A 15,156-nucleotide genomic window follows, 5' to 3' on the forward strand; every position below is an offset into this window, starting at 1 on the left:
TGGGATTCACTGGGCGATAGTCAGCAACAGCCATTATTTTGCCAAAGTTCACGCCACTAGCGCGTTGAGAACATCTGAAGCCAGTTTTGAAAACAGAACAGTTCGTAGTCATTATTTTATTTACTCGTACATTCGTATTTATGTGCGTACTTGACGTCACTTCACAACAAAAAAGAACAAGCAAAGATACAGCACCCCACACACAATACTCTACACCCAAATCAGACACACCAGTCACATACACAGACGATGTTCATAAAATCAACCCAAGTCACCAAAACAACTATAAAAACACGCCACGCTCTGAATCCCGCAATAATCTCTCTCAGAATAAGAGAGGTCCCAAACCACCGTAGAGAATGGCGTTCTTTGCCACTTCAAAGGCCTCACCAAGTCCCTCCCGTACTTGACTCAAGCTCTCTACACCATTCCTGTACACCTCCTTGACGGATGCCACCATTTGTTCGCACTGTTCACGAACAGGCACGACAGCAATAGCACTATTACTACCATTACTATTATGGTCGATTGGTTTGACGTCGTCCAACACTACAGGATGAGTAATAATAGGTTCGACCATATGATATCCACCTGCTTCCCAATCCTCATCTTCCACATCGTCATATTCATCACTATCATATTCATCATCCTCGTCATCATCATGAGCTTCGTTTATAATCACTGTCTTTTCCAACATGCTAGCAAACGATACCGTAGATGACGAAGAATGAGGACTGGTTGATTTTCGAGAGAGGAGATGATGTGAGGCTTGTTGCTGTTGCTGTTGTTGGAATGCGTCGGCGGGTATACTGGTAGCTAGATCATATAGATACATTGAGTATGCGTAATCTGTTGAATGGCGTTTATATAGTGGACCTCGCGATGGTGGTAGGCGACTATTCCTTGTCGTTGAGTTGCCAGTGGGTGTATCTGGTGTCTTTGTACCATCAGAAGATACATCAGATCGTTCAATCAGGTCTTTGGTATCATCAGATATATCCAGTCCATTTATATAATTGAGTGTTGATGGTGCTAGTGGTGTCAAGAGCGTTTCAAGTAAATTTAATTCCGAAGGACGTTTAAGTATTCCCTTGGGTGGGTTTGATGCATTTAGAGATGGTGAATTGGGTACTGATTTAGCAGCTGGCCTGTTATTACAGTTTATAGTTTGTTGGGCTGGTGAGGTCACAATTCGGGCTGGTTTGATGGGAGGAGAACCTGATAAGGTGGTGGCAGGTTGTTTCTGATGCTCTACGGTTTGTATTATAGCATCAGTCGAGTTGTCACCACTATTCCTGGTGGTGTTTGTAGTTTGTCTTGTAAACGGCCGGTCATTAGCTGTTTTGACATTGACACCAGCTGGTGAAGTTCTAACAGTACAAAACGGGCCGTACAGAAACTGGGCGTCCGCATCTTTCAGCCTGTAGTAGTGACAAACATTCTCAGTCACGTATGTACTCAGCCTTGCATGAAAAATTTGAGGTTTTTTTTGATAGATCTTGGAGACGTACCAGCCAATAGCAGCAGGTTGCAATCTCTTGCTAGTATAATGGGATTGATGCCACCTTCTCCATAGTGCATTCATCATTCGATGGTTCTTTACTTGGGCTGTGATTTCCTGTACGTCAGTTCTGTCGCCAACAGCTGATGTTGAGGACAGAGGGGGATTTGAGGGTGCATTCATGCTCCTCTTGACATGGCGATATGTCTCCAGTATATCCAATTCGTCCCAGTACTCTTCTGATAGGTAGTCCATTCCACAAGGCCTAGAAATCAAATTCATTGTTCCGTAATGCGATGTAGACAGTTCCAGCTTTGGAAGCATCTTGTCCATATCCTTGCCAGGCATTGCGATCCTAGATATGTCTATCAGCAAGTTATTGTTTCGTTGGGAGGTCACGTTTCTGTGCCTCATTCAGTAAAACGGGGTGTTATGGATGTTGGAAGATCTTCATTTTTGCAGGTCCAAACTTCCTTCCTTTTAGAAACAACGGCTGGGCGTTTTGAAATGACCTAATTGGCTTGAACATCCTTCTCCATCCGAGAGAACATTCAACACTCCACTCCGCCTCACGACATTTTTCGCTCTGAACCACGAACTATATACGCGTTTCCTTGCACTAGTCCTGCTCTTACAAGGCTATACCAAGCCCTTCTTATTTACTGGCAATTAATTAGTAATGAGCACATGCAATACATCACGTAAAGCGGTCATGACTTTCAAATCATGGTCCACCAATTCAACCGTATTAATAGAATAGATGCCTCCCTTCAATGCAATAAAGTGCAAATTGACGTTCTGCACATTCATAGGAGCCATTGGCCTATATAGAATCAATTGTGAACACAAACGTTCAGTTACTCAAACAACGATATTCCACATAACTCAGAATGACTTACATCAGACGCGTTTGATTGTCAAGACAGACAAGAGCATCACGTTTAGCAGTCATAAGATACCTCCGCAGTGCTTCTAAAACCAAAGATTCGGATGGAATACGTCACGTGTGGGGCGATAAAATTTCAAGCACAAACACGCCCTGAAATTTACCTTCATCCGACAAATGAATGGGCGCACTAGCTAAAAATTCAGCTTGATCTCTAGTAAAACAGTTTAATGAGGATATACTATTGGATGACAGCAATAACTTGTCGAGAACTTACATGCCGTGCCACGAGAATGGTCGATTCTCAGTTGGTACCACCAAACTCAAATGTCGAAGTTTTTGAGACCGGTTGACACTACCAAATAGGAATCATTAGGAATTTGAGTTCCGAAAATTTGCCAGTGGCGAGTGCTAGTGCTTGTAGATCTTACATGCAACACTGTACAGAAAACACTTTACGTAACCTGGCAGGTGTAACCACTAACAAACAGAACAAAGCGATGAGCCGGGTATGAAACAAAGAACGACATAAATATGCTTAATGAGATCACTGATCTTCAACTCCATTCATGATGCATCACGCCAGTTGAACGAGAAGACATAGCTTACACGAGAATGAAACCGATATACCGTCTCCAGCATCAGGAGAGTCCTGCGTATCGCCTTCATGGAAAGTTTGCCTTCTACCTGGCACTTCCAACTTGCGCCAATTGTGCACTAAAGGTCCTTGTCGAATATTGGATTTCGGGTCAACCAAATCCAGATATGTAAACCATCTTGAATTCAAAATCTGTTGACCGAGGCCTAGCACTTTAGGTCTAGCATCCACAGATACAGTTACAAGTCGTCGTTCTGTACTTTCGAGAAAAGAGCTCATGGACGAGCTTCTCGACACGTGTCTTTCTTCCGCTGACGGCGACGTTGAAGTGCAAGACAAAGGTGGGTAAGTGTCCAGCAACGTTATGGAGTATACAAGATTCAGTTGGTCGTATGGGTCTAGAGTCAGTATCTAGAGCAAAATGGATTCAGTGGTACTACAGTAATGTAACCAAGTCTAGCAATTACCTGCTCCTGTTTGTTTAATCCAACTTCCTTAACAAGAGCATTAGACACTTCCAGCTTGACAGAAATAATGTCAAAAGCAATCGGTTCTGATGAATTGCTCTCTATGGATATCCATAGTAGAATGTTTGACGGAGATGCACTGTGGGTGTTGACACCAACTGACAACGGTATTTGAGTTGGAATCACTTTACGTATGGTTCTGCTATGAGCAGGTGTCGCCTTGAACAAAGGTCTATGAATCTGGTTTGGTAGTCGATGAGTTGGGAGATTTTGCGGATTGAATACAGGATCTATCGAGCGAAGAACGTCGTTAATTTTAAGTGTACACAAAAGAAGCGTACCAGAATCCATGGACTCTAACCATCGATAAGTCCTTCCAACAGATTGACAGATTCAATCTCCTCGGAATCAACGAAATCCGTCTCGGGCGTGTTAATTTGTACAATTTGGTTCTGAGGCCTTTGCAAGACGGTGACATTTAAAATTAAGTGCGACATTTCTAACTTGTTGTTTCCTTTTACTTTCGACACGTCTAAACAAAGGGAAACATGTTAGCTGGAACACTACTTGCACCATTTTTAAAACAGAGTACCACAAACCTATAGCAGCTCTCAAAGGAAAAACACAAACACCACTAGGCAGCATCTGCGGTTCCTGACCAGGGACTCTCGGATTGTACGTATACGAAAACACAACTTCCTCCATCACGGGTCGTTCCTCAGCGATACTCATCGCAGTACCCTGCCGCAACGGAGACGGTGGCATAGCTTGTGGTGGTCCTGAACTTGCAGAGCTAGGAGAAGCATTACTACCATCATGATATGCTCGTCCTAAAGCAGGATGTGATCCAGTTTTCAACAAGATCCGTCTCTGAGACGACGATTTAAGCAACGACGGTGCAGGCCTGCCGTCCAGAGTAGCGTTTGATCCTGTTCTATTTCTTGTTGGGCTTGTTCCTGAAAATCGAGGTGTTGAGGGCGATGATAACTCTTGATTGAGTGTCGTTGCGATTTGTTGGTTGATCGGATTAGTGTTTACAGGCTGATATGTTGTTAGCGGGAAGGCAGCATTAATGTTCCCAAGAGTTGCAGTAATTCGTAGATCTAGGTGTTTTACAAGCTCGGCGATTGATGGTGTTCCGAGCATGTTGAACTTTGATGTCGGTGGTTTCAAGACGAGATAGAAGTAAAGCACTTCATCTATATGGCGGATCAATGTTAAATATGTATCAAACGTTTTTAATCGTCTACAACAGAAAATCAAGGAATGAGACACTAGCGTCTTGATTTACCAAAGTAAACCGTTGAGCGATCTGGACAATCCAACAACGAAGCGACATCATTTGAATCAGTAGATTTAATCAGCAGATCGAACTGAGATTCTGCAATCAGAAGCTCCACCTGTCTCGCCTGCATCGTTCGAAAACTCTGAAGATGCTTGCAGGATGCAACGTGAATGGCTTGGAAAGGACTTCGAATTCACAAAACACGCGCATAGAGTTAACGAGTTAACTGCTATATTCGAGAAAAAAATGTATTCCACCATGGCATAAGAATTTGCATTTCACTATGCACCACCACGTGAAAGCTTGTCCAAAGCTTTTATACCCTGTTCCTTCCACTCTTGTTTGGTAACCCAAAAGGATTCCTTGCCCTTCATGATCTCTCCCAACACAGCACCACCCAAGAATACCATGTGCTTTCGACGAGGTGGATCCTCGACGCGAATCTTGAATTTCTATAAAATGCACGACATTTGAGCAACCAAAATAAGAGATCGTGACGCATCGCCATATGCAATCATATTCCTCAGACGTACCGCTAGACGAGCTGTATCACCCTTCAAGGTCTTAGTGAGATAGAGCTGTTTGATTTCCTTTTCCAGACGACTTGGCAAGCCAGGATACATGGATGAACCACCAGATAAAACGATATGTTTGTACAATTCAGGACGCACGTCAATATCAGCAGCTTGAATGGCATTGTATAGTTGTTCTAATTAACTCTGGTAAGCAACGAAGGCAAAGAACCGTCTTGTACAGTAATACGCACCTGCAACACCGACAGATTCTACATCAACTAGATGTGGTTGGAAGAGGGCTTCAGGAGCTTCAAAGCGTTCAGAGCCAACTTTGATGACACGTCCGTCAGGGAGCTGGAAGAAAGACATTAGATAACGCGTCCAGAAAAGGAAGGGCTCTCTAGCAAATGTACCGTATACGATTCCACCAACACTGTTGTCTCATTGGCTAACTTTTGCTCTAATGCTAAATCATATCTGCGACAATAAACGCTCCCGATTAGAATGATCGATTGTCTAAAGAATTCGAACACACGTACCCGACATAGCAGACTTTCTCCTTGAGTTGTCGAACCGTTTCAAAGTCAGCAGTACGGTTGAAAGCATAGCCTCGTAGTAACAAGAGTTTAATGAGGTAACGGGTGATATCACGACCAGCGACATCGAGACGTCGTGTAAGATGTGGCATGGCATATCCTTCATAAACTGGGACAATGTGCGTGACACCATCACCAGAGTCTACCACGACTCCCGTTTGCAAACCTGGACATGATTATGGTGTGAGCAGCATCAAGAGGAATGGAGACATATGGAAGGTCTAAAACGAAGATGCCCATATCTCTAACATCATTATACTGACCTTGAGCGTATAGAGTCAAGACAGCCTGAATTGCAACATAAACTCCATTAAATCCATATTTCTCAAACATGACTTCACACATCTTTTCCCGATTCTTTTTAGGATTCATGGCGGGTTCGGTCAGTAGTATTTTATGTTCAGAGGGATTCTTGATCTTTAGCTTTTCAAAGAAGGTATAATCCCACAAATGATACATGTCGTCCCAGTTTCGAATAATTCCATTCTCCATTGGGTAGGACATTTGTAGCATGGACCGTAACTCTGCAGCTTCATCACCGACCATGATATCTTTGATGACTGTGTCTCCAATCTTTTCTTCTGCACGGAGAATGGGTCTGCCGACTACAGCTGGGAAGATGGATTCTGGGAAATTTGTGCCTGAGAAACCACATTTGACAAACTAGAGACGGTAGATTTTAGTATATATCGAATATTATAAAGGTGCTGATTTATCGAATTGAAAGTTACCCCGGTTCCATTATCACAAATGACCACGTCTCGCTTCGACACTAAATTTCACAGTTTGTTAAGCTTTGATTTAGCAATTCATGTTAACCAAGAAGGTAATCAGGTTGTAGCTTACTCGTGTTGCCTCGACGATGCAAGAAATGTCGCAATTTGTAGCAGGCTCTGGGGTTATCTTGTGTCTCGAAATAACGACGGCCACCAAGCAAATGCGTTTGGACGAAAGTGAGCGATACGTAGTGCTTGGCGGCCACCCCAACAATTTACGTGTATTTTGTGATTCTTATGTAGTATGTACAATTTAAAATTTAAACCCATATCAGGTACATAGATCTATTTATCAACTGCCATAACTGCAATGTGGGTGAGATGATGAGTGTAGGTAGTTACGATTGAAAGATTAGATATTGAAAGCACCCAAAATGCATTGAATAAGCAAGAATCGCGTTTAATACCAAAAATTTGAATGTATTTGGCAAATATTCGTGTAGGGGGAAATGTTAGTGAAGTATTGGTACAAGCAATTGTTACATAAAATCTATTTATCAACTGCCGTATCATATGGATCTATTTATCATCAGTCTTGACTATATGTACAAGTTGTATTACAAAGAGAATGAATTTTTTGAGAACTAACATTGAGATGTAACATCAGTCTTGACATCCTTGACTGGCTCAACATGAGAATGCAACTAATGGAAAACATGTTAGATCTGTTATAATTCGACATTCAACCAGCATTTACTCACAACGTTAGCGATTTCAGCCCAACACAACGACATCATTGCACCTTCAGAGCTGGCACTTGGAACATCATCATGATTCCACACCATCATCGACTCGAATGACGATGAGGCCATCCAAACACGAGATGCATCTAGATCTGTTGTAGATTCTTGTTCTTGAAACATGACTCCTAGTAGGGGAGAGTAAAAACTGTCAGAATCAAACGACCAGTTGTTTGTTCCAAGTTCTGACCTTGATATTCATCTGGTACATAAAGTCGACGCCCACGTAATTTTCTTCCGCGAAATGCAGATTCATATATAGTCTCATCTTCTAACAAACGGGGTCGTCAGCTTTCGAAAACACGAAACTTAACTGTCTAATGTTGGCGCAGTTCCATCACTTACCAACTCGTGGAGCTTCCAAGTCGATAGCAGAATCTGTTCTCGTCAATTTTTCAGGTGGTGTAATAATAAAGTACGAGTCAACTTTTGCTGTTCCATTATGGTCTATTCTGCATGGCAGCAAATGCAATGGTGGTGTTGTTGCAAGTCCCTTCTTTGGCCATACTAGCTGGATCTGAGTGTCCATGATGGTTTTATTATATATAACTATGATTTCAAATATGCTTCTGCTTCTAATAGTGATGCTAGCCCCCCAATGTCCAATCTTCCTCTAATACTATATGAATACACAGGGTGTCTGCTGACAAGCCATGATATAAACCTTCCAGTTGCATCTACTGCTTCTAACCCTTCCAACGCTGATTTCTCATTTACAAATTGTTTGAGAAGAGGCAACGCGTCCTTCTTCAAGTAGTAAAAGCATGGACAAGCGGTTCGTGATGTAGTTTCTGACGGATCAGGCTTCTCCAACAATGCTGTCACTCGCTTACGCCCACCCTCATCCTCCAACACCACAATCCCCGTCTTTCTAGTTTCTTCATCTTTTACGGTATAGGTCGTCACCAACGATCCGGGTGTCGCTGAAGCTTTGTCCAAGTAGCCTTCCAGACTGAAATCCTTTAAGAATAACGTGTCTCCAGCAACGATCAGCAAGTCCTCCTGTATACTAAACTTTTCGACTGCTAGAGCCATGTCCACAATAGCTCCTAGTCGCGTGTCATTACTAGTTGATCCATCATTCAAGATGTGTGCTGAAGAGAAGGATTGCTGTTCAGCCCAGACTGTAAATTGGCCATAATTATGTTGGTTGCAGATTACATATACGTCCTTTGAGATATCTATTATAGACGGTGGTAGTTTTTTAACGTCTGATAGCCAATAATCGATCAACGGTTTGTTATTCAGTGGCAAGAGAGCCTTCGCGATCCCGATCAAGGTCTTATGCTCTTGACTAGGCTCTGCATGAAGATCGTGTAATAATCTTGTTCCATAACCACCACAAAGAAAGAGAACTTTCATCGTTCGTTCGTGAATTTTTGAAAGTGTGTTAGTAGAAACGCCAGAAGCCCGTTTCGCTCACGAAGCGAACTCATCATAAAAGATGGAAAAAAGTCTAAATTCCACTTTGGATTCTCTGTAAGTCACATTACAGCGGTCGTGTCAGACAAGGAAGCTCGTTAACGACCATCATCACAGTGCAAACAGCCCAAAAGTAAAGGGTGTCATAGCAGTCGATGCTCAAGGCCTACGACTTGGTCGTGAGTTCTTTGCTTCTTCTTGTATTGATCGTTAGTGTTTTCGACCTGAAAGCTCAAACATTTGACCAAACATTTGTCCAGATCGAGGAAGAGCTCAGGCTACAGCTGCTCCCTTATTCGAGTCTATAGCATCACGAGCTACGAAACTAGCCGCACATCTTTCTTCATCGTCTGCTGCTCAAGACGTCCTAATAACTGTAGAATCTGACATGCAGTGAGTGATGTTCGTCAGTTATCATGCTTATGGACAATTTGTAACTTTGCTATACGTAGAACGATGCATATACAAAGAAATGAGAATATAGTTGTTGGTGTTTACAAGGGGAACTCATAAGCTTGAGTGGGAAGGAACTTCGTCATATTGGAAATTGTGCATATCCAGCCCAGTACAGAACTTCTTAATCTAAAATATAATCGCATCGGCCATCTACACGTTAGAATTCAATGTACCAAAGCTTTACTTGTGATCCACTTCAGCAGCGAAGTTTTAATCTTTCAAAACATTCCTTAACATGAGGCTTCTCAGGTCATTCTCAACACAAGTGAGTGCAAAAGATTAGATCTCATCTTAACAGGATCGAAGCCGAAAGCTTACTGTGCTTTCTTTCCTCATCAGGCTCGCAGGCCCCCGTATTCTGTCTTGTTTTTTGGAACTGACGAGTTTTCTGCCATCACGCTCAAACGTTTGTTAGAGAGGCCAGGTAGCATTTCATCGGAGTGTCCCTTCCAAGTTATACTAGTTTACCTGATTTGACATGTAACTTATGTTCCTCTAGATGTTATTCGACATGTGGAATTAGTTTGTCCTCCTGATTCGACGCGGACCAAGATACAGCAATGTACCGAAACTCGTTGAACTTGTGCCCAGAGGAATCAAGAGTCTAAAACACGTCGCAAATAGGTGCTGCCAAGACGTTTGCTGAATCTGCGGGTGTAAAAATTCATCACGCACCTCCAAAAACACTCAAAGGATGGGATGTACGAAATTTTTGTTGTATGAGGAACAACCTATTCTGTTGTATGAGGCATTCAATTGCCTCTTTGAATCATTTCTTGGTAGATTCCAACCGCTTCAGATACAAATCAGTCTTTTGATATTGGACTTGTGGTGTCTTTTGGCTATTTCATTACAAAGAAGGTGCTTTCGTCCCTTCCTTTGCGTGCCGTGAATGTGCATCCGTCTTTACTACCTCGGTGAGCCTTTGTAGATCGCACAATAAAAGCGAGCTCTCATCATCGAAAATCTTTCAAGGTATCGAGGTGCTGCACCTATTCAGCATTCGATTCTTAATGGCGAGACAGAGACAGGAGTCTCAATCATAGAACTACATGAAGAGAAGTTTGATGCTGGAAGACTACTGCGGCAAGCTCAACTTGTGAGTATAGTATAGATGACATCTTCGTTTTTTGTAATATAACCACTCTCGACTGATTACTTTTCTCACGGGTACATTATACAGGCCATACCACTTAACGTACACTACGATCAACTACACGATCAGCTTGCAGAACTTGGAGCACAAGAATTGATTTCGACTCTTGAGGACTTTCCAAATCATTTGGTATATTTTAGTTGAAGTCCGATTCCACTAAAACCATGAGCTCATACTGCGGTCTACGTAGCTCAATGCCAAACTGCAAGATGAAGCACTTGTATCGCATGCACCCAAGATTCAAAAGTCACAAGCCCATGTACAGTGGTCGCAAATGAGTAGTCACAATGTGTTTAGGCTTTACCGAGCAATGGGCTCAAAAGTGCGTATCCACAGAGCCTCAAGGCAGAGTTACCAGTCTTATTTTTTCGCCATAGATACCTGTCTATACCACCTATCGAGGAAAACGAGCTCAACTTATAACACTACTGGATCCTGTTATTACCTCATTCCCTTCATCACTGAATCGGAATGCACCACCAGGCACTCTCGTAATTGACTCTTCAAAGGCAGATCCAGTCTTGTTTATACGATGCTCGAATGACTGGATTGGATGTACAAGGCTTCACATTCAGGACAAGAAGGAAGTCAATATTCAGCAGTTCAAAAATGGGTATCAGGTTTTGAATTTCAAGGAGGCTTTTGGATTGTAGAATTGGCATCACTTAAGGGCATGTAACTTATTACTTCAATCGGATGGCATGTAAAAACCGACTCATACATGGCATATACAGAACGTTTGCCTAAATCTATACAGTGTACAAGCGATGATTTATTCAATGGTCAGGTCAGACGGCTATTCTTTAGATCCTTCTACTGGGCTTTTTTTGTTCACGTCGCTCACTCCAGGAACAGCTCTGAAATAAGTGTCAAACACATAAAACATTTTAAATTTGACATCTTTGATTCAGATCGCGATTTTTACTGTGTTGTCTGTCGTAGATCAAATTATAAACCTAGTTGGACTCGCCGACTTCACAACAGGAAGGGCATTCCAAACCATGTCGTTAGAAGATTCAACCAAGATAACAGCTGACATCCTATCGCGGTTCATCAAAAAGACACCATTGACCAGTAAACTCTTGTCAAAACCTCCATTTCGATTTCTTCATGACTTGATTACAGAGTCTGTAACAAGTACCGGATGGGCACAAGGACTGTTTACTGATCCCGAATTAAATTCTGAAAATGTCAAGGTCGGTATCTGTTTTGCATCGTCTTATATTCACAACATTTGGACATCAAAGTGGGCGCAGTTGTTAACGCATGAATTTGATTATAGGAGAAGGATGCCAAAGTGGCTTTCCTGAAAAAGATTATAGACACAGTTTGTAAGTAATTCGTTCGTTTCGTTTTAACGGGATCCATAGATTAATCTTGACTGTGAAAATAGCATTGTCAACGGGAGTAACAGTCAGGGCAAATCCATTAAAGATTGTTGCTGGTTTAGAGCCTGAAGAGACGAATGCATTCTTGCAACTGCTAGGGAAGGCTATTATCAAGAAGGTGATGTAATGGATCTATTTGGAACTAGTGACGAATTATGCTGAACCATCCCTTTCATTTAAGGTTCCTCACAGTGAGGCAGTCGAACGCGTTCTCTTTGAATCTAGGTATTTGAAAAATTGAACCCTGCATTTTCTCGCTCGACGAGAATTAATGCTGATCTTCAACATTTCTTTGTAGTGGACACCAAGATTCAACAACTTCAGTGACCGAAGAAACTGAGAACAGGCCACCTGAACGGCCAGCACGACCACCATCAGCCAGTCAACAACGTAGACCACCACCACCTGCAGAAATAGTCAAAAAACAAACAGAAGAAGTTGAGCCGTCTGCAAAAGTAGTGAGGCGGTCGTCAGATGCAGGAAGCAAAGACCCAAAGAAGAAGGCACCGGCTGTTGCTTCAAGTAGTAGTAATATTAGTCCAGCTCGATCAACCTCAAAAGCATCAGAACCATCCAAACGACCATCGCCATCAAGACCTGCCACTAAAACACCATCTAAATCAATTAGCAGCACCAGTAAATCCAGGTCACCCGGCAGAGCAGCCCCTTCATCAACATCAAACTCCCGAGACGCACTACAAGAAAGTAACGCACCATCAGCTGAAGATTTACAGCAAGACGTAGGACCGGATGCCGAAGAAGATGAATCTGCTGCTGCTGCTGCTGCTTTTGGAAGCGGTAATGATATGGCCGGTGCAAGTTCACCTCCACCTCAACAATCAGCTCGTCAAGACACTAGTATGATGGAAGCTGATGATTCGAGATCAAACAATATATCACCAATTAATCAACAGCAACAGAGGTTACCACCACGACCGTCTTCTCGAATGGCACCGAGGCCTACGACTGCTAAACCGCCGCCTCCGAGGGAGAGGCGTGGTCAGAAAGATGCAGAGGAGGCTGCATCGTACGTGACTTGCGTGGGTCTTTTGTTGTTGGTGAATGAATCGGGGATTTAAAATTATGTTTCCCCTCGAATTAGGAATGTCCCCGTTGTGTTTACGGAATCGAAAATTGATACCATTGATGACGAGTTTCTCGTGTCGCATGCTGCTGAGGATGTTGCTATGGTAGGTTTCAAGTGCTTTTGTGCCATAGAGACGCGAATCCAACCTCCTTTTTGCACCTGACATAGGCAATGGACACCTCTAGTCCAGATGAGAAGCATGGTAAGGATTCCCGAGATCAAAACAATTCGCTTGGGATTGATCAATTGTGAAACCTAGGTGGTCTTGTTCGCAAGATTTTGGAAACCCGACGTGATTTCGACAATCAGGATTCAGAAGCATTGTCCGGCAAACCCGTGAATCCAAAGGACAAGTCCTTTGCTGCCAAAGAGGTATGTTGCCATTTATCATTGTTTTTTTTTGGAACTTTTCCTGATTTTGAAAATCAACTAGGTCGAACAAGTTCGAAATCTCATACAAACACTATGCAAATCAGTCATGCCATTGGGCAAGACACTAGATTACATCCAAGAAGATTTAGATGCCATGAACAGAGAATTTGGAAGTTGGAGGACTGAGGCCAATCGATACAAGCAAATGTTGCAGGATGAGGTTCGGATGACGGAGGAGATACTCAGTCCTCTGGAAGCTCAGCTGAAGGTTGTTGAAGGGAGTATTGAGGAGCAGGTGAAAAAACTGTCGCTTACTTCCACCACATCAAATTGTTTTGATTTAATCCCATACTTTCACTGATAGCTTGAGAAGATCAGTGCAGCTAAAGCTGCTGTAGTTCAAAACGACGAAATGATTAAGAGACTCGTGCGCAATGTTGTTAGATCAAATCCTTGAGCATCTGTATATATGTTAATATAGAATTTGGAAACTGTTTGACGATAGCGTGTGTGAGCGTAAAGAGCATTGAGATCCATAAATCAACACGAAATTCAACGATAATTGCTTCATTGACACGCTTAGGAGCTGTACTTCACATTTCATCATTCAACTCGTATCATAACAACCTGCTCAAAGGCAAACAAAAGTAGGATTCGCCAACCCGTTCTCTGTCTTCCAAGTCACTAATTTATTAAGTCTTGAACTGCCTCACATCCTGTTTTATATCAGAAAATGACTTCGGCAGCTAGGTAAACATTCCCGAGTTTTGCAAAAGATTCAAGCAATGAAACTAATATGTTTCAATATCTTTTAGGCCAACATGGAACCCAGGTACACATTCGTCGATTGCACACAGCCATACTCTTGCTCGGAAGGGATGTTGAGTGTATTCAAATCTAACATCAATCATTTCACCGTGTAAAAACAGCAATGGGAGGATACACAAACAGAGACTCGGGAGCTGCTCCTACAAAGCAGATCGGTGCTAGATCATTGCCTTCACAATTGACTCTCAAGACTCGGTAAATGTCTGGCCCATGTGTTGAAAAGAAGTGTTGTACTTTTGACGACGATTGTGCTGATGTGATTGTATATGTAGACAACCAGGTCAGAATGCTCCAGAAGATATCAAGGAGCGAGACTTGAAGAAGCAATTGGAAGAAGCTGAAGGAAAGCTTGTGAAGGGGAAGAGAGGACGCGAAGACGGTACGTCTTAGATTTTTAGCAATGCTTTTTTGCTCTTAAAATATATCGCTCTCCTTTAGATGACGAAGAACGCGCAACCAAACGCCTAGAATCAATCAAAAACATTGACGCCGACGATACAGACTCTGAAGATGACGACTCGGACAAGGACAACACATTAAACAAGAGCAACGCGTCCGATTCCGATTCCGATGACGACGATGAAGACGACACTGCCGAACTCTTACGAGAATTAGAAAAAATCAAACGAGAACGTGCTGAAGAAAAGGAACGTCAAGAACGGGAACGTCTTGAAGAAGAAGACAAGAAGAGAGAAGAACAGATTGCTAGTGGGAATCCGTTATTGAGTATGCCTGGTAGTGCTGCTGGTATGGGGGTTGTTGGTAGTGGGCCAAAGGACTTCAGCGTCAAGAGACGGTGGGATGATGATGTGATTTTCAAGAATCAGGCTAAAGGGGTTGACGAGGTGCCTAAGAAGAGGTTTATTAATGATATGCTGAGGTCTGATTTCCATAAGAAGTTTATGAACAAGTGTAAGTGGTTTGTCTTGACCAAACCTTCTACCAATCCATTTCTCATTATGTACTTTTTCTGCTCTAGACGTCCGATAAACCACACCTTGATTGCCAAAACACCCGTGTCAATAAACATAATTTCCATTTTATTGTATTTACAAAAAAGAAGCATCCCATTTCTTTGCAACA

General features: G+C 42.5%; 5 protein-coding genes across 5 annotated transcripts; 3 read left to right on the forward strand and 2 right to left on the reverse strand.

Moving 5' to 3' along the window:
* Nucleotides 1-2,170: 2,170 nt before the first annotated feature.
* Nucleotides 2,171-7,893, reverse strand: SmJEL517_g00369 (uncharacterized protein; the record flags this gene model as incomplete). The annotated part of the gene is made up of 20 exons (XM_031166299.1): nt 2,171-2,324; nt 2,401-2,473; nt 2,552-2,601; nt 2,665-2,742; nt 2,819-2,867; nt 2,997-3,396; nt 3,453-3,742; nt 3,814-3,984; nt 4,052-4,651; nt 5,060-5,189; nt 5,271-5,446; nt 5,504-5,606; nt 5,666-5,729; nt 5,792-6,014; nt 6,112-6,511; nt 6,580-6,620; nt 7,214-7,268; nt 7,326-7,492; nt 7,555-7,635; nt 7,710-7,893. 20 exons carry the CDS (start codon nt 7,891-7,893, stop codon nt 2,171-2,173), a joined length of 3,489 nt encoding a protein of 1,162 aa, XP_031028085.1.
* A 20-nt stretch (nt 7,894-7,913) lies between these two features.
* Nucleotides 7,914-8,726, reverse strand: SmJEL517_g00370 (uncharacterized protein; the record flags this gene model as incomplete). Its single annotated transcript, XM_031166300.1, has 1 exon — nt 7,914-8,726. One exon carries the CDS (start codon nt 8,724-8,726, stop codon nt 7,914-7,916), a length of 813 nt encoding a protein of 270 aa, XP_031027866.1.
* An 82-nt stretch (nt 8,727-8,808) lies between these two features.
* SmJEL517_g00371 (uncharacterized protein) lies at nt 8,809-9,183 on the forward strand (the record flags this gene model as incomplete). The annotated part of the gene is made up of 3 exons (XM_031166301.1): nt 8,809-8,843; nt 8,904-8,965; nt 9,047-9,183. The coding sequence occupies 3 exons, from the start codon at nt 8,809-8,811 to the stop codon at nt 9,181-9,183; spliced, it is 234 nt and encodes a 77-aa protein (XP_031027865.1).
* Nucleotides 9,184-9,477: 294 nt separating this feature from the next.
* Nucleotides 9,478-11,051, forward strand: FMT1 (methionyl-tRNA formyltransferase; the record flags this gene model as incomplete). The annotated part of the gene is made up of 9 exons (XM_031166302.1): nt 9,478-9,507; nt 9,582-9,666; nt 9,742-9,804; nt 9,867-9,943; nt 10,026-10,159; nt 10,218-10,341; nt 10,426-10,527; nt 10,589-10,720; nt 10,776-11,051. 9 exons carry the CDS (start codon nt 9,478-9,480, stop codon nt 11,049-11,051), a joined length of 1,023 nt encoding a protein of 340 aa, XP_031027902.1.
* Nucleotides 11,052-11,399: 348 nt separating this feature from the next.
* SmJEL517_g00373 (uncharacterized protein) lies at nt 11,400-15,063 on the forward strand (the record flags this gene model as incomplete). Its single annotated transcript, XM_031166303.1, has 16 exons — nt 11,400-11,594; nt 11,681-11,729; nt 11,792-11,904; nt 11,968-12,011; nt 12,085-12,813; nt 12,889-12,976; nt 13,042-13,075; nt 13,133-13,245; nt 13,307-13,540; nt 13,610-13,672; nt 13,976-13,995; nt 14,061-14,077; nt 14,175-14,268; nt 14,346-14,452; nt 14,512-14,985; nt 15,053-15,063. 16 exons carry the CDS (start codon nt 11,400-11,402, stop codon nt 15,061-15,063), a joined length of 2,385 nt encoding a protein of 794 aa, XP_031027851.1.
* Between the last annotated feature and the right edge of the window lie 93 nt (nt 15,064-15,156).

The sequence above is a fragment of the Synchytrium microbalum genome, assembly GCF_006535985.1.
Source record: "Synchytrium microbalum strain JEL517 chromosome Unknown SmJEL517_scf0001, whole genome shotgun sequence".
Classification (NCBI taxonomy): domain Eukaryota; kingdom Fungi; phylum Chytridiomycota; class Chytridiomycetes; order Synchytriales; family Synchytriaceae; genus Synchytrium; species Synchytrium microbalum.